This window comes from Pinus tabuliformis, chromosome 8 (genome assembly GCF_031772625.1).
Source record: "Pinus tabuliformis cultivar Carrire ecotype Pingquan chromosome 8, CPIR1, whole genome shotgun sequence".
NCBI classification, from domain to species: domain Eukaryota; kingdom Viridiplantae; phylum Streptophyta; class Pinopsida; order Pinales; family Pinaceae; genus Pinus; species Pinus tabuliformis.
In genome coordinates this window covers 1,250,116,199-1,250,142,362 of record NC_142294.1, presented here as the reverse complement: position 1 = coordinate 1,250,142,362, position 26,164 = coordinate 1,250,116,199, and the positions used below count along the sequence as shown (strand labels likewise).

General features: G+C 34.8%; 1 protein-coding gene across 1 annotated transcript; it reads left to right on the top strand.

Moving 5' to 3' along the window:
* Positions 1–9,399: 9,399 nt before the first annotated feature.
* On the top strand, positions 9,400–10,069 carry LOC149239910 (FRIGIDA-like protein 4b). Its single transcript, XM_089370004.1, has 2 exons — positions 9,400–9,411; positions 9,491–10,069. Exons 1-2 carry the CDS (start codon positions 9,400–9,402, stop codon positions 10,067–10,069), a joined length of 591 nt encoding a protein of 196 aa, XP_089226130.1.
* The last annotated feature ends 16,095 nt before the right edge of the window (positions 10,070–26,164 follow it).

The window sequence follows — 26,164 nt, the reverse complement described above, 5'->3', positions numbered from 1 at the left end:
AATCCATTCCTTTGACTCTTTTCTTTCTACAGCATGTGAAAACGAAACTGGATCCTTATTGATTCCAATATTATAATCTGATTCTTGCATATAAACCACATAATCATTAGAAATAGCTGACCTACTATTTCTTTGAGGTCTTCTTAATGCTACTTGTTGTGGTTCATGCATATCAGCATTATGTAAGTCATTTCCTTCAGGAAGTACTTCTTCATTTATATGTTTTTCATTATCATCATGCTGTTATACAACAGCTGGAACAACATTTGGAGTAATAGTAGATGGAGGAACTATTCTAGGTAATGTAACATTTACCCTTGTTTCCTTTATTTCTACTATTTCTCTTCTAGTACTCCCACTGACTTCACCATTCTCAATGAATCTTGCATTACCAGTTTCTAATTTCCTCTCAACTTCATTTACAAACGTCTCAAGGACATTCAAAAATATGAGTGTGTATTAGTTCAAGAAGCTGGCTGCTTCTAGTGGCTCCTTTCTTATTATGTTATTATGTTTGGTTTGTTTACCTTTAATACAATCCACACATAATTCTAGATCACTAAAGTCCAAATTTGACAAAATTTCGTTACTTACTAATCTCATCATTCTTTCTTTGGATATATGACCTAGTCGTTTATGCCACAAGAAAGCAGAATTTTCATTCAACATGCTACGTTTTCATCCAACATTATTTACTACATTCAACAAGGAATTCGCATAAGTGTCATTCAGTTTCAATTTATATAAACCATCAATTAGAATACCAGAACCAACATTATCAGCATTCTTATATAAATCGAAACAACCAGATCCAATCATACATCTAAAACCAGAAATATCCAATTTACTTGCGGAAATAAGGTTTCTAGATAATGAAGGTACATAAAGGGTACTGTATAAGTTTAATACATATCCACTTTCTAGAATTAGACGATAAGTCTCTTTTTACAGATACGACATTGAACACTCTTTAGTTCCTTCTTTTCCTCATCCTGCCCATTCTTAGCAGGTGCCTTTTTCTTCTTGAAATGACTTGATTTTCCTTTCTTTTCTTTACCAGCTTTATTACTCACAAAACTTACTGAGTGATTCACTTGATTTTTCAAACGTCCTTCTTCCTGAACAAGACTACTGGCCAATTCATTAACATTGCACTTATCCTTTATAGTGTTATAGTTAATCTGAAAAGGTCCATATTCAGAAGGTAGCGAGTTCAGGATGAACTGGACAAGAAAAGAATCCTCTACTGTAAGTCCCAGGGAGTTTAACCTTGCTGCAATATTAGTCATCTCTATAATGTGCTCTTCCATACTTCGCGACCCATCAAACTTCATGGTCGTGAGTTCTGCCATAAGAGTACCAGCGAGTGACTTATCAGCTGAATGAAAACGCTCTTCCACAGACTGCATATATTCCTTAGCGCTTTCTGTTTGTGGAATTGTTGACTTGATGTTGTTAGCAACAGTCATCTTAATAAACATAAGGCTCAATCTGTTACTGCGTTCCCATGCTTTATGGTGTGATTTTTCTGCCTCAGTTATATCTCTTGTAAGAGCAGCAGGCTTATCCACAAGGAGTGCCAAGTCAAGATCCTGAATACCTAAATGGAAATTGACTTGTTCTTTCCATTCAGAAAAATTAACACCAGTGAACAATGTAACAGATGAAGCATGTGTATTCATGGTAACTCCTGCAAATTAAAAATGAAATCACTATAAGCTCATAACTAACGCGATTCAGATGTAGACATAATAGTATAATATAGCACTCCTTTGGGTAGATACTATCTTATACTTAACATAATTTAAATACCAAAACATAAGCAGGTAATAAATATATTCAATCAAATAGAACTGACATCTTTGGATGATCAATATTTATTTAATCAAAATATCTATTAAACCTCATCATGTCAACTAGTTATAGAACAAGACTTTCCTTTGGGTAAGTTCTCAGGTTCTATCATTAGTGATGCCAGCTTTAATTGGTATTTTTATAACTGGCAATTTCTATCAATAATCATTATGTCAATTATGCACTAAATGATTATTCTGATTTTGACCACTTTGGTGATTAACAAAATCATAAATCTCATGTGCATAAATGATTTATAACACATACTTGATGCGAAACAACATTCTGATTTTGACCACTTTGGTGATCATAAATCTCATGTGCATAAATAATTTATAGCACATACCTTATGCAAAACAATCAGTCATAGAGCAATTACTTTTATGCCCAAATTTCAAATTCAATCGAAACTGTAACTTTCCTACAGGAGTTCTACTCAACTCTGTACAAAAATGATTGCTTTGTTAGTCTTCTTACAGTGCACAAATTTGACTATCTACCAGGATTCAATAACTTATATTCACCACATATTCATTCCAACATACACAACGAACACACAATGATGCGGCAATTTTCTAGGTGACCTGGATCCATCATTATATGGCATCTCGAAAATACAAAGAGCATCAAAACCCAAGGATCACCGCGGAGCATAATTCAGAGTTCTAGTCCAAGCAAGAATTTGTGCAATGTATGGAAGCTAAAGGCTCCGACGTTATGGTTATGTGACATGCAATAGGGTTGTGACAACAGAACAATGATACAGTTCCAAGGATGAGTTTTCCTTCGAGGCGATGATTGTCGAATTAAATTGAGCGTGCTCCGGGCTATCAAACGAATTACAATGGAGAAGCTCAAGGCAATGACCACCTTAGTGACATGATAAGAGACAGTAACACGCGCTCTGATACCAAATGTAAAAGTCTTAACTTACAGCCCAAAGATCATCAATACCGAATATTTCACAAACAGAACTTTATATGAGATGACATACCTTGATCAACAACGGAAGATGTAATGGCTGCCATCTACTTTGATCTGACTCCTGACTGTTCCTCTTCTTCAGAATTCGGTTTCTCTCCTCTTGCCCTCACTTTCTTTATGTGCTTCTTGATGGAGAAGAATGCAACTCTTGTGTGTGGGAGAGAGAGGACCCAATCCTTTATATATTATTTAACTCTAATCTGGTACGTCCATCATATACCAATTCAATGCTTAAGATCTAATGCTTTAGATTAGAAACTACTTTAGGATAAAATCTAAATGCTTTAAGATTAGATCGAGTCACATTAAGATTAGAAACTGCCTTAACGTTAAAAAGCAATGAGCCTTTTGCTGTTTCTAATAGCAGTTTCTAACATAGACACTAAATGATGTAATAAGTGTGAGTACGTCAATGGTTAAAGTCTCCACTTTTCCCGTGGACCACTCCTAAAAGTGGAGTATTTCTAGTTGACGAGAGGTTAATAATGGTAATTGTTGAAATAGATCCAGTGTTATGAGTGGCCGAATTGTTGATTCTTCTATTTGAAACGTTGAAGTTTCACTGCCTAAATTATTATTTCCTTTTAAAATATTTCTCGTACTGTAAATGTGTAAATAAGTTTAATAGCTTAGAAAAAGGATATATATAAGACAAATATAACACATGTAACATAAGATCTAAGAAGATATAATAAAAAATTGTGTACCTCAATGATGTGGTATAGAATAATGTGTATTTTTAGAATAAGGAGATGAGCCTCTTCCCCAATTGTCCACCTGAATTTGTTTCTATTGACGTGTTTTGTGCAAAATCTATTTATCTTCACGAAGGGGGCGCGACACCAGACATGCCTGTGAAATGATGTCTGGTCACTTTGTTCATGGCACTCACGAACATTACTACAGTTAAAAACACATTCACTGAAATATGAATGACAGAAATAAGTATATTTACTGATGCAGTTGTCTCGATAGTTATGATAATTCTTGATATATTTTGAAAAAAATTGATAGAAATTTTTGTAAATTTAAGTAAAAGTTGTTAAAATTTATAATTTTAAATGTTTTTAGACATTTTTGATGATGCTGAATTTATTTCAACCATCAAAAACACAATTCACATCTATAAGATTTTTAAAAAAAATTTACCGAAATTCCAATCCCTTTTAATCTGGTCCTCTCCCTAAACTACTCCTTTACTGATGCTAGGACTGATATTCTAATGCTAGAAATATCGATGCATACATGATCCTGAGACCACAATTCACTTTTAACTTTTAAGGCCAACCTTAAAATGCTGGGGAAATAAAAGTGTTTCTTAAGCATCATATGATAATGAACTTTAAATCTCGGATGGGGACGTCAATTACCAGTACGGAGATGGATGCTGATAGTACGTAATCTGCTCAGATTGTTTAATGTTGGATGCCCTGCTCACTATTTTGCATGTATTTAGTATTAACTTTGTTTTTCTTTACGTGGTCTTGTTTTTCTTTACCTGGTCTCCAAAAAATGTAATGGATGTCTTAGTGTTCGTTTTTTTATATGCATTTTCATTTTGTTATGTGTTCTGCTTTAATGTTATTCCTGCTGGATTTATGTGATGTCTTCCTTCTTCTGACATCAAAGTTGGCCATCAAGTCAATTTACTCGATTAATATAAATCCCAACTATCAACCATGTGAGATTTTTTTATTGTTTTTTATAATTAAATTTGTAAGGTTAAAATGAGTTTAGCTTCCTATTTATAGATGTGTTTTTTTTTTTTTTGAATCTAGGATAATCGATAATTGGTGAGAGTTATCCTGAACAGATCCAAGATCAAATCTGACTGGCTGCCACTATAAACCTAGGCTACGTGCAACAACCTGCAAGCCGCACAATAGCAGGTAACTTATGCCTCAACAAGAGCCGAGACGTCCTCTATAGGGTCGCCTACTCTTCTAGCCAAGACACAACAGGTCAATATATACTCAATGGGATTTGTATAGATGTACACTTTTAATTATAGTTCAATTAAAAATAATTATAAGTAAGTTGTAAGGATTTAATTTTTTCATAATTAAAAAAATAAAATAATAGTAGTCAATTATTCTTATTAGTAATTATGTTTTCTTCCTTTCAATTATATTAATTAGTTAAAAAAAAATCATATAAACATATGTCATATCAATATGAGTTATAGCTTCTTAGACATGTCCTGTTAGGAGGTTATGGTAATGGCATGTGGTACTAAACCAAATCTTATTTATATGTTAAAAATCTTTATAGTAAGCTGAGATTGATTTTCTATGGTTGAAGATCTTATTACATGTTTTCAGAATTATGATTTATTATTTTTTTTGAGTTTAAATTTTATTAATATGAGATGAATAACGGAGTTAGTATTTTGATTCTTAAATATATTTTCCATCCATTTAACTTATATTAGTGCACTAGTACTATAAACAACTATATGCATCAACCCATAATAAGTATCAAAACACTTTATGATATATCTCAGATTGCTAGAATTAAAAACACCATAACACTATCTAAATTATGAAAACAAAATCAATTTTATTTTTGTAAGCTTAGTAGGACTCTGAGTTTTTCGAGTTTCCATGTCCGTGAGAGGGTAGCACATGGTTCAAACCCAATATCTCAGGTTGGGTGAGAACCCGTTCGGTGAGACTCCATTCCACAGCCATCGTCACTCACATGGTTCAAACCCAATATCTCAGGTTGGGTGAGAACCCGTTCGGTGAGACTCCATTCCACAGCCATCGTCACTTGAGCTACCCGATATGAACCATTTTAAATTATTATTATTATTATCATTATTATTATTATTATTATTATTTATAAAAATAATTAATCTAAATGTTAAGCATATATACATTGAAAAAAATAGAATAACATTTTTAATCATGGAGGTTTACTTCCACTTGACTATGAATATTCTTAATCTAAATATAATGGGAATGGAAAGAATTTATTAAACATATACCATGTTCTAAAAAGAAAATATCTCACTCCATATGACACTTGCTCATCTAATCTTCTTTTAATTAATTAATCAATTTAAAAAAGAAAAATGAAGATAACTACTCTACAGATAAATTTCAACAATTGCTTTTTATACCACTATGAATATTCTACAATATTCCATGAAAGTTAGACCCTTACTATCAACTTAATAATTATTTAACATTAAAGTAAAATTCTAAAAACTTTATTCTAAAATAAAGACACCTATAGAAATATTATTTACCATAAACAAAAAACCAAAATATAAATAAAACTAAATTTGTTAATATATCAATATTAAAGTTAATATTAAATAAAGAGATATTAAATTTAGTATTACAAAAAAAATGTTAAATAAATCATAATTCTATTTAAGGAATATTGAACTACTTTCAAAGAAATGGTCTTCTCAGGGTTATAGGTTTCGGTTTAATAAAATCATTACACTTTGGTAAATCAGAAAAAAGATCAGAGAGTTTTGTAGTAGATATTTTTTTTTAAAATGCATCCACATATGATATCTATCACGCCAAAATTCTATTATTTTAATTTTATTAATTATTTTAGTTTTAAGAAATAAACATGTGTTTTGTATACCTAATATTTACTTTAGACATGTGTTTGTAAATCATAAAATGCCTATGTGTGTATGAGATATTACTTTTTTTACCCTTTTCCCTGGACATATTTCGACAAAGAAAAGAAAAATATACTTGCGGTAGAGCATTCTAGTAAGAATGAGATCAACCACCGCTAATAGGTGTTTAATAATTTTGAAGAATTATAATTTAATAACTAGCATTTGCACCAAATGTTGCAAAGGAAACGCCGTAAGGCATAAATTGAGGAACAATTCCGACATGGGAATGGGAAAATGTACATAAGATGCAGATATGTAGCATAAATGAGATTCTAAAGATGTATAAATTGAAGTTTATTTAGGGTGCTTAAGTCTATATTTTTTTTAATTATTGAATTAATATTGCATATAAATCTCATAAAATTCAACCAACTTATAATTGAGGGCTCTGATCTCTAAGTTTGACTTTGGGTCATTAACATGGTAATGCACTATCTCAACCACTAAACCACATAACAACAAACAAAAGACTACAAAATGTTACGATCATTACTATAGTAAACCCAATGACCCTACACACAATAATTTATTCTTTACTCGAAGAGAATATTGCTTAACCATATCCACAAAAAGATTGCAAAGTGGAAAGTATTATGCAGAACAGAATCTCTGTTATTATAACTTGTAAGTTGTAGCATTGTTCCAACCAATAAAACTATCTTCACATTTTGGAAGATCAAATGGAAATAAGTTTTGAAGAATTCAATAAAAAACGTCCAAGATCATTGGATCACATGATTAATGGTACCCTGTCCTATGAATCTAATATTTTTATGCACTTACAATTAAGGGAGAAAACAAGGTCCAAACACTGTATACCACAGGGACCAATAAATAGTATATTTTCTAATCCTTGCTAGGATCAGAAAAAACAACATTACTTCTCCTTAAATCCTTCACAATCAAATTATACAATTTTTGTACAACACAAGGCCCATGCTGTTGTCAATAGTTCTGATTGAGAATGCGACCAGATTCCTTCAATATCATACAGTGATTAATGCACCAATTATACAATTGTTGTACAACACAAGACTCATGTTGTTGTCAATCAAGCAATAGTTTTGATCAAGAATGCGCCAGATTCCTTCAATCTCATATAGTGATAAATGCACCAAACACAGATGTACTAGTTGCAATGACTTTTATATCATTTTGCTGATGTTGTCATGTCAAAATCAATGTGATACAATTAAGTCACCTTTAAGAAGAACCTCATTGCAATTTCTATACAAGGATGTCTGTCTTATCATTACTCATTCTAATTTCACCTCTTTTATTGTCAGACTTCACGAATTAGCCTCCAAATGCTTGCTTCATCCATAGACCAGTGAATTACCTTTTATAAATATTTTTTTTAAGCATTGGAACTCAATAACATTTACAAAATTATAAAAAGTTTATCTCCAATCAATTTCTTTTCTTTTCTTTTTCTTTTTCTGATTTCCACTTATTATTGTTATATAAATATCTAAACTCATTTTATAATACTTTAAAAATAAAAATTTCAGATATTATAATCCCTAAATCCTTTCTTCCCATTCTTAATGACTTTTGCAATTGGAAATAGGGCTTTGCAATTAGGTTCCCTCTGCATTAAACTCTGCAACTGACCCACCACGGTTAGTGTTGGAGTCCTTGGAGGGGTTTTAGTCCCTTGAACAAAAGTCAAGTGACAAGAAAGAGTCTGGGCTCCCGGCTCTACGCTGGGCCTGTACATTATTACTGGAATCTCTTGTACCTGTTTTGGCAGATCCTATTTTGGGTGTTGAACATCCAGTTTTGCCCTTAAATATAAAGGAGCAAGCCAAAAGTATTGCACATGAATGGAAGTCGAAGATAAACCTTGAAGGTGATGTTTCCAATGGCAATTCGTTGGAGGCCCAGGCCTTCTTGCAACTTCTAGCTACTTTTGGAATTGCATCAGAGTTTGATAAAGATGACTTATGCAAGCTTGTTCTTGCATTTGCATGGTGCAGGCAGACACCTGAACTCTGTCGTTCCCTTGGACTTGAATAAGAAATGCCAGGTTGGTTGGCTGGTGTTCTGTAATGTTAGCCTCAGTGGCTAGGCTGGCAAAATATCCATCGATTTTGGTAGATAGGCTTTTTGTTGTTTTTCTGGCATTCATGGCTAGCTTGGTTTTTTTGAGGGACTGGTGGATTTTATCAGTATACTTGGTTGTGGCTGATTGAGTTGAAGATAAATTTTGGTAATCCTGGCTGTAATAAACCTTCCCATCATTTTTTGTTTAGTCCAGTGAACGGGTTTCTAAGTTGACGGGGTTGGTAGTCTTTTCTTGAGATCTCAACATTTCATATGCAAGGCAGATACTGAGTGGCCTCTACTAGGTAGACATCTTTTTATGAGGTAGAAAGTTGTATGTAAGTTATTTTGTTGATATTAATAAAGGCACCTGAAGATGATCAGCTATGGTAAAGTGTCATAAGGCCTTTCATGAGTGGGGAACTGTTTACTTACGAAAATGGTCTCAAGCTGGCATAGCTGTTATCTTTATTGACAAATCCGTTGAAGTTGTCTGTATTGTTTTTTCTTTCACAGTAAACTGCCTTTTGGTATTTCAAATGTTTGTGGCATATTCAGATTAACTGAAATTCTTTTGACAATTTCATGCAGATGTTGTAGAAACCCTGGTCAATAGTGGAAAACAAATTGAGGCAGTCAACTTTGCTCATGCATTTGGGCTGACAGAGAAGTTTGCACCTGTTCCTTTGTTGAAAACAAATTGAGGCAGTCAACTTTGCTCATGCATTTGGGCTAACAGAGAAGTTTGCACCTGTTCCTTTGTTGAAGGAATATCTGAAAGATGCTAAGAAAGCTTCTCAGGCAAGTTTAAAAAGCGGGAATAACTCTACTGTTGCACAAGTACGATTGTATTATTGTTATACAAAATGTCTTGTTATGTGATGATCATTTTGGCTTAGTATTGTTGGTTATATTGGAAGTTCCTTTTTTGACCGATATTTTTATTTGCTGCTACAGAATGAAGTAAATACAAAAGAGCTTTCTGCTTACAGAGCTGTTATAAAGTGCATTGAGGAGCAAAAACTTGAATCGCAGTTCTCACCAGATCCTCTTCAAAAGCATGTAGCTCAGCTAGAGAAACCTAAGGCTGACAAAAAAAGGTCTCCAGGTGCTGTTAAGTCTCAACCTAAGCGTCCTCGTGCTAATGGAGGAAACGCTGGTGTATATATGCCTTTGTTAAGTGCAGATGAAAGAACTCCGACTATTTATGCTTCTTCCAATGGTGCAGACAAAAGCTTTTATAGGTCTTTGGATAGAGTACAATATTCTGGTGCAGCTTCAGGTGTTACATCCCACAACCTACAAGGCCAAAATGCATATGACAGATCAAACCAAGGATTATATGGAGCAGGCTATGGTGTTGGAAATAGGACTCCAGTCTCGCTCTCAAGGCCATATATGTATCCATCAGATAACATGGGGCCTTCGTTGTTGGGTTCCGATTCTTACAATTCCTCTACTAATTACAGCAACCATCACTTTGGCAGTAGACTGCCTACCCCTCCTCCAGCTTATGAGTCTTCTTTTATACATTAGGTAGGTACGGTGCTTATCTTATCGTGGTCAAGCAAGTTCTGATCTTATCAGGCCCCATAAAACCTTTTCTATTGGATGTGGCTGGTAGTAAGCACTTAGCTTTGAAGAGGTTTTTTGACTTTGTTTCTGTAAATCTAAAAGATTGGCAAAGTTCATTTGGCAGCTTTTCACAATTTTCAGTGGTGTTTTCTTCTATTAAGGAATTTTATTTTTGTATGGTATTGAGTGCTTCATCACTTTCCCAGGTTACTATATACTGTAGTGTTTACAGTTCAAAGATGATTCTATGCATAATTTTGGTATTTTTTTATTTGTTTGACAAATCAGAGAGGATCAATCTGTCTCTTTGTGGAAGATTAAAATTTGGTGAATAATATATCATTTGTGATCTTGTTCGGAGCTCATAACACAAGACATTCAATTGCATTGTATGCCGAGGGCTGGTCTTGTGCTGAATATGATTTAATTGTCCACTTGCACGTTACCTCATTGGTACCTATTTACTCTACACCTATGAAGCGAATCAGATTTTATTTTGATTAGTCCAATTGTAAGGCTCTTTTTGAAACTGGACCCTACCCCTCTTAAGCTGGACCCTGCCCCTCTTAAGCTGTTGCATGATTTAAATCCCCCTTTTTGAGCAGAAATGATTTGTAGTGCTAGTGGTATAGTTGTTATACCCTGCATTAATATTTTTGTGTTCTCTGTAACGAGGACAAAGCACATTGGAGTTATATGTCCCATCTAGAACTAGCAATTGTCTCAAAAGGTACAAGGAGAGGCCGATAGGATTATTAAATTAGAATTGTTGAATTTTTCTAGAAGAGATGTTGGTTCAAGCCTACAAGGAGCAAAGATATTTGATGTTTGGAGTTCTATGCTTTTTAGACACCATATTTCTTTAAATACAACTTAATTTTAGAAAACGTTCAACCGCAATGCAGTTCTGCCATGCAGACATACACTTAAATCGCTATTGGGCTTATGATATTGACAAATTCAAAGTAAACTGGTATACAAGAGAATGTACCAAGCTAAACCACAAGTTAAACATCTTCAGACCTAAAAAAGTACATAACAATGGTTTGGCATATCAATAGCGATATCATAATTGCTTTTCCTTCCACACACATACATTTTCTCCAAAGGCAAGGACAAGAAAAATTTTCAGCTCTAGTGAGCACCAGTGGGTCACCAAAACGAGTGACCACTAATGGCTTTCACATTTATACAAGGAATTGGCAAGGGACTTTACATGGACTCCACTCAACTTCAGACACAACTTCAGCCAATATGGAGTGTGATTGAAATTGAACATAGCTAAGTAGTGGCATTGGCTCACAGTAATACACCAAGTATAAAATATTTAAGATTTTACAGAAGCAAGGAGTAAGAAAAATTATGAAGCTCAGAGAAGTAGATTTAAATCAATCAAAGCTTGTTGAACGGCTATAATGTCCATAGAAATAATCTTCCAATGTTCTGCTCTCATGTACAAGATTTACACTTTGATCTGGACTACTGTTTGATACCAAATCATCATCAACTCCAAGCATTGCAAGTGATAGATGAGTTTGGATGTCACAACTCCCAGAGTTTTCTCCAGATTCATCCTCAATCAATTCATCTAATTCCATGGACATTGTCAATTACCTCTTGGTCCAATAAGGTAGGTCATCTCCTTCTCCTCGTAGTAATTTCAAAGTCTGCAATAATAAGTTACACACAAACAATGAGGAAGAATAAGTTCACGTTCTTACATTAACATTTATCCATTGTTTGAAATTTCACAAAGTCAGTTTAATGCAAAGGTAAGCCACTTTATTTGGGGAAACCAAAGCTTTCAATTCAAATCTTGCAATCCAGATTTCAGCTAGGATAGTGATTCAAAGAAGATTATATTTCATTAATGGAAAAATAGATTATTGGCAATTGAGGCTTTGAATATTTTGCCATAATCCACCATCAACATTTAGGGCTAACCTGTTTAAGGGTGATGATTTTACAAATTGAACTACTAAAGGAATGTTTAGATTACAACCCTAAACACTAGGTCTAAACACCCTTTACTCTATGTCAGAAGGATATCAACTCGATATTTCATGTGCCATTCTTCGTTATGGGAAAAAACAATTCTAGCACTAACTCCTCACAGGAAAGGAAATGTCTTCAAGCAACTAAATTTGACATAAGATCAGAAACTGAAACATATATATGCAACTAATGAGAATAAGAGTAATTACTCTGTTCATTCGAGGTCGAAACTAAGCTGCTTGTCTCAGACAACATGCTGCACCAATGACCATTCTCTTCATCTTCCTCATGTCATAAGCATCTTCAAAGCTTGTTGAACGGCTATAATGTCCATAGAAATAATCTTCCAATGTTCTGCTCTCATGTACAAGATTTACACTTTGATCTGGACTACTGTTTGATACCAAATCATCATCAACTCCAAGCATTGCAAGTGATAGATGAGTTTGGATGTCACAACTCCCAGAGTTTTCTCTAGATTCATCCTCAATCAATTCATCTAATTCCATGGACATTGTCAATTACCTCTTGGTCCAACAAGGTAGGTCATCTCCTTCTCCTCGTAGTAATTTCAAAGTCTGCAATAATAAGTTACACACAAACAATGAGGAAGAATAAGTTCACGTTCTTACATTAACATTTATCCATTGTTTGAAATTTCACAAAGTCAGTTTAATGCAAAGGTAAGCCACTTTATTTGGGGAAACCAAAGCTTTCAATTCAAATCTTGCAATCCAGATTTCAGCTAGGATAGTGATTCAAAGAATATTATATTTCATTAATGGAAAAATAGATTATTGGCAATTGAGGCTTTGAATATTTTGCCATAATCCACCATCAGCATTTAGGGCTAACCTGTTTAAGGGTGATGATTTTACAAATTGAACTACTAAAGAAATGTTTAGATTACAACCCTAAACACTAGGTCTAAACACCCTTTACTCTATGTCAGAAGGATATCAACTCGATATTTCATGTTCCATTCTTCGTTATGGGAAAAAACAATTCTAGCACTAACTCCTCACAGGAAAGGAAATGTCTTCAAGCAACTAAATTTGACATAAGATCATAAACTGAAACATATATATGCAACTAATGAGAATAAGAGTAATTACTCTGTTCATTCGAGGTCGAAACTAAGCTGCTTGTCTCAGACAACATGCTGCACCAATGACCATTCTCTTCATCTTCCTCATGTCATAAGCATCTTCCAAAAGTGGATCTGCAAGTTCTTTTACAGAGCCAGCTGCTAGTAATGGCCTTGCCTAAATTTTGAAATTTACAAGAGATTAAGATTCTGAACCAAGACAAAGAAACCAAAAGAATCCAAAATTATCAAATACAAAACAAGCAGCCTTGCCTAAATTTTGAAATTTACAAGAGATTAGGATTCTGAACCAAGACAAAGAAACCAAAAGAATCCAAAATTATCAAATACAAAACAAGCAAGGACACTAGAGCCCTACCCACATAACCAAGCTTTCTTGGCCTTTAGGATTCTTGTCATTGATTGGTTTTCTTCCAGTTATTAGCTCTAGAAGAACTACTCCAAAGGAATACACGTCCATCTTCTCATTAACCTTGCCATACATGAATTGAAACTTTCCGTCGTTGGGTTTGCTGCAGAAACTGAATGCGTTCCATCTGTATGTGATGGATAACTTGAGGGTAGCTGGAAGTGTTTAGCTGTTGAGAGGGCTACATATCAAATTTGTGTCGCCTGTCAATATGTCAATATGAGCTTGAAAAAGAGACTCAAAAGACATGAGTGGATCTTTTTGTCTTTCTGTGGTTGCTTAAAATTACTCAAGAATATAATGTGCATTTCACTGTAACAAGGGTAGCATTGGACCTTATGTACACGTAGATCATTGCTCCTATAGTTCACTTAATTTAACAATTTCGTTACTGTTAGTATTGTAATAAATCTATTTTTTGATGTCATGATCTATAGATTTCAATGTTATCTTCTCAGTATGATCTGATATAGATCCGTGAAAATGTAAACTTTCTCTGTTAAGGAAAGAAAGTCTGTTTTTTTTCTTCAGAAAAATAAATTATACGCTATTCTACCTTTTGTTCAATACTCAATGTTGTTTTAGTATTTAACAAAATGATATTAAATATAAACATACCTAGAGTTACTTTGAACAGATGCAGCCAAAGAGGTCGGGTACTTAGAATATTCGTTTTCTTTACATTGTTATTTCAATGATTTATCTGTATTCTAACAACAGACAACAAAATCTGAAACTTCTACCCATAAATCTATGTGCAGATGCCGTTGTGGAGCCGAAGCAATTAGCGTGTAGCCACTTATTTTGTTTCAAATGTGTGCCAAAGGTGAGATAAACCAAGCACTCATTTGCACTATTAAATCAATATATTTTTGAAAGAACATATATAACTGATTCAGGCTGCCATTTCTGTGAATTCTGTTGGTGCAGGTAATTAAATTGTCTGAGGAGTGCCCTATCTGTGTGCAACACAAGGGCAACCAGGTCTTTAAACTTTCTGCAAGGAGAGATTTACAATTTGATTATTACCCTTGGGAAAGAGAGCCAGTCCCACACCAAATGTGTCGTAGTCATACAAAATATACATCATGATACTCAGCTTGGTCCATTTCTCAGATCGCACCGGGTCTAAAATATAAAACAATTTGAAAATGGTGCAAATGCAATCCTTTGTACCTATATGAAGATACAGATAATGTACACAGTGCCCTGGGGTACATTAAGGTTCTGCCCTGGGGCCTGATTTATATTTTGTTTTTTCCGACTGAGATCTGCATCCCCACTGAATTGGGATTTTCAAACTGAGCAGGCAGCTAGGAAATTTGTCTACAGATAACTATAGAAAATTTAGAAGATGCCGAAAAAAGTATAGTTTACAGGAAAAGTGTTGGGTATTTTAACCTAGGGAATAATTATTACCTAGTCTAGTGAACTACTGCTGCTACTATTGCTATGACTTGCATTTTTAGAAAACAACTATAGTCGTGATCAAGTTGTAATTCTTCAGTATAGAAAAATGTGTATAGAAAACAAAAAAGCATAGAAGAATTATGGAAAAGCTCCCTTTCATTGTGGCTTAGAAAACAAAAAAGCATAGAAGAATTATGGAAAAGCTCCCTTTCATTGTGGCTCAAAGTATCATTTGTTATAAAAAGTCTTTGAATAGTACAATGAATGACGAAAAGATTTTTCACATGATGTGTATACAACTTTCATACATTTGGTGCTGATGGTGATTTTTATGTGGATGAATCATATTTGGTGATATATTATTTGTTTGAATGGACTTTGTGGGACACATATATATAGATAGAAATTAGATTCTTAAATTCACAGACCAATTAACACACGTACAGTTATCACATGCTAGGCTGACCTGCACTCACGCACCACAATTTGTAGTGCAAGAAAAAGATATTGTTCTACATGGTTCTCTTTTGAAACTTTCCGTCATTGGGTTTGCTGCAGAAACTGAATGCGTTCCATCTGTATGTGATGGATAACTTGAGGGTAGCTGGAAGTGTTTAGCTGTTGAGAGGGCTACATATCAAATTTGTGTCGCCTGTCAATATGTCAATATGAGCTTGAAAAAGAGACTCAAAAGACATGAGTGGATCTTTTTGTCTTTCTGTGGTTGCTTAAAATTACTCAAGAATATAATGTGCATTTCACTGTAACAAGGGTAGCATTGGACCTTATGTACACGTAGATCATTGCTCCTATAGTTCACTTAATTTAACAATTTCGTTACTTAATTTAACAATTTCGTTACTGTTAGTATTGTAATAAATCTATTTTTTGATGTCATGATCTATAGATTTCAATGTTATCTTCTCAGTATGATCTGATATAGATCCGTGAAAATGTAAACTTTCTCTGTTAAGGAAAGAAAGTCTGTTTTTTTTCTTCAGAAAAATAAATTATACGCTATTCTACCTTTTGTTCAATACTCAATGTTGTTTTAGTATTTAACAAAATGATATTAAATATAAACATACCTGGAGTTACTTTGAACAGATGCAGCCAAAGAAGTCGAAATCCCAAAGCAGCGATCTCAAGATCTGCTATGGCAGCTAGTTTGCCCCACCCAATTCCACTTTCGTTTCAATGTCTGTATGCAACAGATTTCATCAATGGATTTTACAAAAGGAATTAATATGGCATGGAAGGTGAGTAAAATTAGAATTTATATTTATACCTCTGGTGGTTGATGGCATTCAGGGTAGGTATGAAGGGATGTGAAGCCTTTCTTATCTTATCTTTTGTTCAATACTCAATGTTGTTTTAGTATTTAACAAAATGGCTTTAAATATAAGCATACCTGGAGTTACTTTGTAAAGACGCAGCTGAAGAAGTTGAAATCCCAAAGTAGTGATCTCAAGATCTGCTATGGGAGCTAGTTTGCTCCACCCAATTCCACTTTCGTTTCCTTTCAATGCCCGTATGCAACAGATTTCATCAACGGATTTTATAAGGGAATTAATATGGGATGGAAGGCAAGTAAAATTATAATTTATATTTATACCTCTGGTGGGCAATGGCATTCAGGGTAGGTATGAAGGGAATGGGAAGCCTTTCTTATCTTATCTCTTGTTCAATACTCAATGATGTTTTAGTATTTAACAAAATGGATTTAAAAATAAACATACCTGGAGTTACTTTCTACAGATGTAGCCGAAGAAGTCGAAATCCCAAAGCAATGATCTCAAGATTTGCTATGGCAGCTAGTTTTCCCCACCCAATTCCACTTTCGTTTCAATGCCTGCATGCAACAGGTTTCGTCAATGGATTTTACAAAGGAATTAATATGGAATGGCAGGGGAGTAAAGTTAGAATTTATAACGAAGCAGTTGAGTAAAGGAAGCAGTTGATAACGTTTCGGTGGAATCAATCTGAACCCAATTCCACTTTCGTTTCAATGCCTGCATGCAACAGGTTTCATCAATGGATTTTACAAAGGAATTAATATGGAATGGCAGGCGAGTAAAGTTAGAATTTATAACGAAGCAGGCGAGTAAAGGAAGCAGTTGATAATGTTTCGGTGGAATCAATCCGACGGCTCAAACAATTTTAATCGTCTAACCATTAAATCAAGTGCTCATAAATGGACACGTAACCTCAGAGGAGAGTTTGTTTCAGAGGGGAACGCCTTACGACGTAAATATACTAATTTGATTTATTATTCCAAAATCATATTGTTCTAAATCTTATACATTAAATAGGTAGCATGAGATGTTAATTACAATATGTCCTGGTGTATGAGAGATATTAATTTGACCTTTTCTCTGGAAATATTAGAAAAAAAACTATCCTACAGAGTATTGTATATGAATGAGATCACGGACAACATGAAAAGTTTTTTAATAATCTTCCAAAATCTTATTTTACTAGTAAAAAAACTAAACTTAATTATTTTCTATTTTCAAAAAATTAATCTTTAATTATATATCCTGAATCTAAAATTTTAAAATATCTACCTTCATTTATATTCAATCAAAATAATATTAAAAATATAAATTCTAATTTATAAAACATTTCGTATGACTTGATTGATAACATGATATCAATGGATACTATAAAATACAACCTATCAGCCTCACCCGTAAGAAAGGATAATTTATTTGTGTAATAGAAGCTACATTTGTTTCAATTATGTTTCAATTATTTATAGTGGATAAAATGGAAAAATAAATAAATATTCACTTACATGAATAAAGTGACATGAAACTAGCACAGTCAAAGTTATTAATGCGGTTAATATATGTTAATCAATGTTATTTTTATTAGTTAGTGGGAATATAAGAGGTTGAAAATGGCATCAATCAACATGTATCAACTATCAATTGCATTAATAAATGTTATTGTGTTGGTTATTAATGGGTTGATGACAATGATAAGGATGACGAACTTGACCATGGTCAATCTTACATTAATGTTACATAAATGGTTACATTAATGGTTGAGATGATTGATGGAGTTGACCATGGTTGAAGAGAGTTGACAACGACTGACCATACTCAACTATGGAGAATTTGATTAACCATTACAGTTGATCATATTCAAAAATAGAGACCTTGGTTGACCATGTTCAACCATTCTAACAATGGTTGACCATGGTGGGTCATTATGAGTCTGTAGAGCATGGAATGTTATAGGTTGACTATGTTTGACGAAAGATGATCATTCTTGATTGTGGCTGATCATGGTTGACAATGGCTGATCACGGTTGATCATATTCCACAATAGATACCTTGATGATGGCTGGCTACAGTTAATCATTCTTAACGATATTCAACCATGTTTGATCATGGTTGACAATATTCTACCCTGCTTAACCATATTCAATAATGATTTACAATAGTTGACGATGCTTGATGATGATTGATTGTGGTTGAAAATGATTGACCATGGTTAGTAATTTTTGATGCTGACATATTTTCATTGATAATGTTTGACGATGGTCAACCATGGTGAATGAGAATATGAAACCATGGTTGATAGTGGTTGACCATGGTTAACAATATGGTCCAAGTGGATATTGGTGGCCACTTGGGTATTCCACTTAGATCCCCACCATTCTTTATTTTAGTATTTCAGTGTTCTTAATTGTAGCATGATTTACTGTTTTTGGCCGTTTTTCAGACCCGAACTTCTAGAGCGATTTTGAAGCCCGGAGCTATGTTTTTTTGGGAAAATAGGAAAAGATGAGACTTTGATAGTCCTTGGATAAATATTTATAACGAGGTATCGTGTGCATCAAATGGAGATTGAATGCCAAAGTTACGACACCAGGGAGTTGATATTCCAATTTACCACAACAGAGCCCATACTTTTGGTGGTTCATCTCCTAGGGTTAGGTTTTTGAATGTTTAGTATTTTCCATTATTTCTGAGCAATAAGTAGGCCCTCGAGCCTCATTGTAGCACAGTTTAGAGGCATGTAGCCACCACATTTCTTCTCAAAGATAAGCTACCATCGCTAGAGCTAGTTTGTTTCCATTCCATATGTAAGCATATTGCAGTTCTTTGATATTAATGAAATGAAGTTTTGTTTGTGTTCAATCTATGGGTTTATGTTTATATTTGTATTGCATTGCATTGGTTCATAAGTATGGATTATTGGTATTATAGCAGTCAGCTCTTTCTTTGTTTTTATTTTCATGTCCCAAACGAGGTCCCGTTATAAAGAGTTAAGTCTCAAATTAGTTGAACCTTTGCAAGACAATCTTCGCAAACCCCGACGACCTTCGATAGTGAAAGAAAATTAAGATTCGATAGTAGGATATCCCTTCAAAATATTTCTCAAAGAAGCCTTTGAGTGACAATGGAACACAATGATGGAGAACTTCTCCCAAATCCTTTAGCGGTTGTCCGTAGGTAATTCATCTTCATCCAACAGTGACTCTGAAGGCACCACTCCCTCCAAGGTACAAGTCAACTTTGATATTCCCATATTTGAAGGCCATACAGATGCATACATCATAGGATAGGTGGTGAAATCTATTGGAAGATTATTTTTCGGTTCATGATTTTTCCAATAGGGAAAAGATTATTTTTCACTCCTTAAAGATGCCCCCAACGTCAAGGACTGGTGGGAAACCTAATGTGAGGAGAAGGATGAGACAAAACCCTCACTGTTTTGAGTTACATGAACTTGGAACTATTTCTATGATGCCATCAAGGAGAAGTATTACCCTGTTGGTAGCTATGAAGATAGGTACATCAATTAAACCACATTATGGTAGGGAAGGGACAAAGATGTGCCATAATTCACAAATATTTTTCATACCCTATGCACAAAGTTTGGTATGAAGAATTCTGAGCGACAACTGGTACCTAAGTATTGCAGTTCCCTATACAAATACATTGAAGATGAGATGGATTTCTTAGACGTATCCTTGCTTGGCGATGCCTACTAATACATTGTCAAAATCTAGTAGAAGTTTAAACAGAAGATGTGATACTTTGGATATACAAATATCAAGGAAGGGAAAGGTTCTCCTAAACAACAAAAGAAAAGAAAAATCCAAGGAAGGGTGACCTTAGACAACCCATCAAAGATGGAAGAAAAGAACAACACCAAAAAAAAGGGAAGGATATAGGAAACCGGTGTGAGTTCCATAAGAGTCATACTCAAAACACTAGTGAGTGTCAAGCTAAGAGGTCATTGGTCATCGAGTTGAAGCTTTCAAAATTAGATGCATGTTTTGATTCTAAGTTAGAACCCGAAAAGGGGAATAAAAAAGGGAAGCAGATTATTGGTGTAGAGCCCAGCGCCACTATTTCCACCACCAAGATCTAGAAGATTGAGCCTAAAGATCTAGAGGAGGGGGGCATCTCCTTCACTCACAAATGTGGGTGAAAACTTCACCATTTCAATTCATTCTCGACAATGGGAGTGAAACGAACCTTGTTTCAATAGGGTTCATGAAGCGATTGACCCTACTAACCACACCACACTTGTAACCATACAACATTGGGTGGCCTCACAAAGGATGAGATTTGCGCATCAGCCAATAGTGCCAGCTTTCATAGAAGATCAAGCCCTTCACAAATGACGTGTTATGTGATGTTTCTCCTCTTGAAGCTTGTGATGTATTATTAGGCCAACAATACCTACATAAGCTTCATGTTATATATGAGTTGAGGCCTTAGACTATTATTATTTCTTTGGATAATAAGTTATGCAGGATACCAAAGGTAGCCCTTCCTATTGCCATCTCTTTGATCTCTACTAAGAAATGAAGTAAGATCATCTTCGAGACTGAGATTTTTTTTTTCTTTCTCATTCGATTTAAAAGTAAGTGGAAGATTGTGGCCACATTCATCACCCTTAGTAAGGGTTCCTCCATGCCAAAAAATATTATGGATATGGTCATGGAAGAATATAGGAACATCTTCTCCTCACTCATAGGGGTACCCGTGCACTGCCAGGTCAGCGTTTCGATTGATCTTGCACCCAAACCACCTCTATCGTATGGGTCGATATATCGCCACTCAATTATGGAAAATGAACAGATCAAGCAAGAAATCCAAGAGTTCCTCGCATTCTTGGAGCTCTATTGTACTTGTAAAAAAGAAGGATGCGACGTGGAGGCTCTGCATTAATTATTGGGTACTAAAGAAAATCATTGTTAGGAACAAGTATCCAATCCCATGGATTGATGACATTCTAGACTAACTAAGGAGGTCCAAGTATTTTAGCAAGATTAATCTAAAGTATGGCTATCATTAGGTTCTAATAGAGCCTATCGATGTATTGAAGAACACCTTCAAATCCAAGGAAGGCCTTTTTGAATGGTTAGTTATGACCTTCCGGTTGATAAATTTCCCTACTTCTTTTATGAGGATAATGGATGACATATTGCGGCCCTTCACCAACACATGTGGTTGTTTATCTAGGCGACATCCTCATCTTAAATAAGAGTTGGGAAGTATACCTGCAACACATTCGGCAGGTCCTCAAAACACTACAACAACACAAACTATGTGCCAACTTGGGGAAATTCACCTTTGGCATTAGTGAGGTCCAATATCTGGGTTACATCATAGATTAGAAAGGCATGCATGTGGATATGACTAAGATCTAATTCATTTAGGATTGGTGAGCCCCAAGCACTCTAATATAGCTTCATAGCTTTTTGGGCCTTTCAAATTTTTATCAGAGTCTCTTGTTGGGATTCTCCCATATAACTTGTTATTTGATTAAGATTACCAAGGGTAGAGTGAAAGAAAACTTTTCCTAGTTTCAGTCCCAACAAAAGTTGTCCATTGAGTTGAAGTGACACCTTTGCACTGCATTGGTACTCACATTCACAGAACTATAGAAGCCATTTGAAATTGAGACATATGCCTCCAACTATGCTATTAGTGTAGTCCTCACCCGACACGAGAATAGAGAGGCCTATCATAGTGAGACAATTTCCAATGCCATTTAAAAGTACCCCACATATGATAAATACATGTATTCCATCATCCAGGCCCACCAACAATTGAAGCATTACATTCTGGTGAAAGGAGATGGTCATTCACACTAATCATCGACCTCTTCAGTTTATATACACAAAAGGGAAGTTGCAAAACGATCACCATCAGATGTGGTCAATATATATGCAACAATTTCACTTGAAAATTAAATATAAAAAAGGAAACACCAATAATGTTGCAAACTACCTCAATCGACACCCAGTTTCTGCACTGACTAGTGTTCCGAACTCTTGTGCCATGATACCTCTAGATGGCTGCAACTATAAAAAATTAATCTAGAGTTCACCTCCACATACCATATGCTAGTATATTGCAAGAAAGTTCTTGATTTTCACCTCCAAGAAGCATTATTATGCTACCTGGGCCACCTTTGTGTTGCCTTAAGTGAGTGTGCCAATATTATTTTGGAGGCGCACTAGAGTTGGGTCGCATCACACTTTGGTGGTTGTACTGAAAAACTACATTTATTGGGAAAAACTCGGACAGGATGTTGGGAAATATATTAGATCTTGCACTGTCTGTGCGATCGCGAAGAAAACCATCAGGAAGAAAGGCCTATACACTCCTCTGCCTACTCCCGTCTAGCCTTGGGAATCCATCCACATGGGCTATATGTCTAGCCTCCATCCTACTAAGCATGGCAATGACTGTGTATTTATGTTGTGGACAAATTTTCTAACATGGATGTATTAGGGGCCGGCAAGAAGAGTATCACATCAAAGGACACTTCCAAACTCTTGTTAGAAAAAGTGTGATTATATTTTGGGATCCCACAGAACAATATGTCAGATTGGGATAGCATGTTACTGAGCACATTTTGGTCAAGCCTTTGGACTTTATTAGACACCAATATCACCAAGTTGACAACATTCCATCCTTAGACTGATGTCTAGACATAGGTCGTCAATAGGATGATAGTAGACATACTCCGCATGTACAAATCTAAACATCCATGAACATGGGATCAGAAAATTCCCTTATGTATAACATATTTATAACGGAGCTCTCCATAACTCGACTGGTCACAATACCTTTCAAGTGGGTGTAGGATTTTAACGATTCTCTCTAATTGATGTTACCATGCACCATGTGAGTACACAGACAAAATCCACACATGTATTGTCTAAGGCTGATAAAGCAACCAGATTTATTGAATGCATCCAACACATTCGCCAACAGGGTCATGACATCTTGGAGAAGTCCAATGCAAAGTACAAGTAGCGACGTGATCAACATCAGGTGCCACACAAGTTTTAGGTGGGCGACAAAGTTTGGTTACATTTACAGAAAGAATACCTTACTGGAGCCCATCAAAATCTTTGAACCCTCAAATATGGGCCTTACACCATTACCAATGTGGTGGGAGATAGTTCTTTTGAGTTGAACATTCGCTCTTTTATTTTCTTTCACCGAGTGCTTAGTGTGGACTGTATTTGACCATACTTTCCACCATTTTTGGACACACCAAACATTTCTGAACAACTCGCACCAAGAGATTTAAACCTAGACGTCATGTAACATTCCACAACTTATCATATCATTGAAATATATTATAATATCAAGTTGTATCAGGTTGTCAAAGCTGTCCAACTCCTACACCAAGGAAAGTGGCTAACTAGGAACCAAGTTCAGCAAAAGTTTCCCCATCTCATGGAGGCACTCAACGCAATGGAGACCATTACTTTATAATGGGGGAGGATTGATATAGGTGGATACTGGTGGCTACCTACCTATTTCACTGGGACCCCACCATTGTTTCTCTTAGTTTTTCAGTTTTCTTAATTGTATAGTTTACTATTTTTGGCTATTTTTGGGTCCTGAAATTCTAGAGCAGGTATGAGGCCGTAAATGATTTTTTTTAAGAAAATAGGAAAATGTGAGGCTTTAATTGATGATTTCTATCAAAATTTATAGTCCTTGGATAGGTATTTCCAATGAGGTATTGTGCACGTCAAATGGAGATCGTATGGCAAAGTTACGACACTGGGAAGTTGATGTACCAATTTACCCCAACATGGCCCATAGTTTTGGTGCTTGATCTCCTAGGTTTAGGTTTTTTTATTTTTAGGGTTTTCCATTGTTCCTTAAAAATAAATATGCCTTTTAGTCTCATTGCAACACAACTCAAAGTCATGTAGCTGCCACATCTCATCTTAGAGATAAGCTAACCTCGCCCGAGCTAGTTTATTTCCATTATGTAAGTAAGCATATTTTAGTTCTTTGATATTAATGAAATGAAGTTTTATTTATATTGAATCTCTCTATATATTTTTATATGTGTATTCTGTTGCGTTCTTTCATAAGTTCAGATCACCATATTCAAACATGTTTTCCCATGGTTGACCATTACTAACAATGATTGATCATGGTTAAGCATGGTGGGTCATGGTTGATCATGGTTGACCATTATTGACCATAGATAAATTGATTTACCAATATAATTGACCATTTTCAACCACAGAGACCTTGGTAGACCATGTTTGATCATTTTAACCATATAGATTTTAACTAAGCATTATGGTTAATCATAATTGACTATAGTTGATCACAACTGACTTTGGTTGAGATTTTTTCACCATTCTAATAAAGTTCATCTTACTTGAACATGGTTGACCATGTCTAACCATTGCAGGAGAAGGTTGAAAATACTTGACCATGCTTGACCGTGGTTAATATTTGTTGACCATGTTTGACCATCCTAACCATAGAGATCTTGATTGACATTTATGGTTGATCATGGCTGACCATTCTTGACCATCATAGACCATGGTTGAGCATAGTTAATCATATTTGACCATGGTTGAACTTTCTTGACCATCTTTGGCCATTTTAACCATGTTGATCTTGGTTGAACATGCTTGACTTTAGTTGAGCTTGGTTGACCATGGTTGATCTTGGTCGACCATCTTCTACTATTATAACAATAGAGATATTGCTTTCCTGTTATGGTTGATCATGGTTGACCATAGTTGATATTCGTTGACCATTTTTTACCATTCTAACCCTCTTGACCTTGGTTAGCCATGGTCAATCATCATCAGCCATAGTTGACCATTATAATGATCCTTCATCTTGAAAGAGATTGGTTAACCTTAGCTGACCATTTCTTATCATGTTTGATCATTGTTAGCCATTGTTGGCCATGCTTAACCATGGGTGACCATGGTTGAGGAAAGTTGACAAAATAGACCTTGATTGACCATTATGATTGATTGTGTTTCACTAATGGTTGTATTTATTTGACTATGGTTTCCTATGATTGACCAATGTGGTTGACTATGTTCGATTATTAATATTAATCAATTATATTAAAATGAGATCATGTTTGAATAAAGTTCATGAGCGTTGTTACTAAGAAATAATCAAGCAACCCAACATAGTCAACAACATTAGGAAGTATGGTTGATTAATTTAGATAAATCGTAGTGTTTGACTAATTTTGTAATGCTGCATTCAATGTTGGTTAAATTGAAATGTGATGTAACATTACGATAATGTTTGTCCCATTGCAATGTTGGTTAGATATTTGTACTATTTGGACATAACATTATTATTATTGTCATTATTAATTAACTTTATTATTATAAAGATTGTTATTATTAAATATTTTTAAATCTTGATTAAGACCAACCAAGAATGACCTTAGTTGACTAAGGTTTACAATGTTTGACTTTTGTTAGCCATGTTGACTATAATTGAATATGGTTTGGTTATACTGAATGAGGACCACTATGGATGAAAAATCATGGTTGACTAGTGTTAAATATAGCTAAACAAGTTTTATCATGGTTAACTATTTAATATTGACTCTAAAAGTTGACTTTATTTGACTACATTTGTAGTACCCCACCCTAGTTGACTGATATTGATATCACATTAACATTGACTTAGCCTTAAGGACGAGCCATTATTCTTTGGGGTCTTCCGGGTTGAGGATTCACACACTTTATCTACTATTAGTGGATGTGATGGATGTGTTTATTTCCTAATTTTTGCTATTATGATGACAAATTTCATGGACATGCATGTTTTCCACTGATGTTATGATGATGATAAAT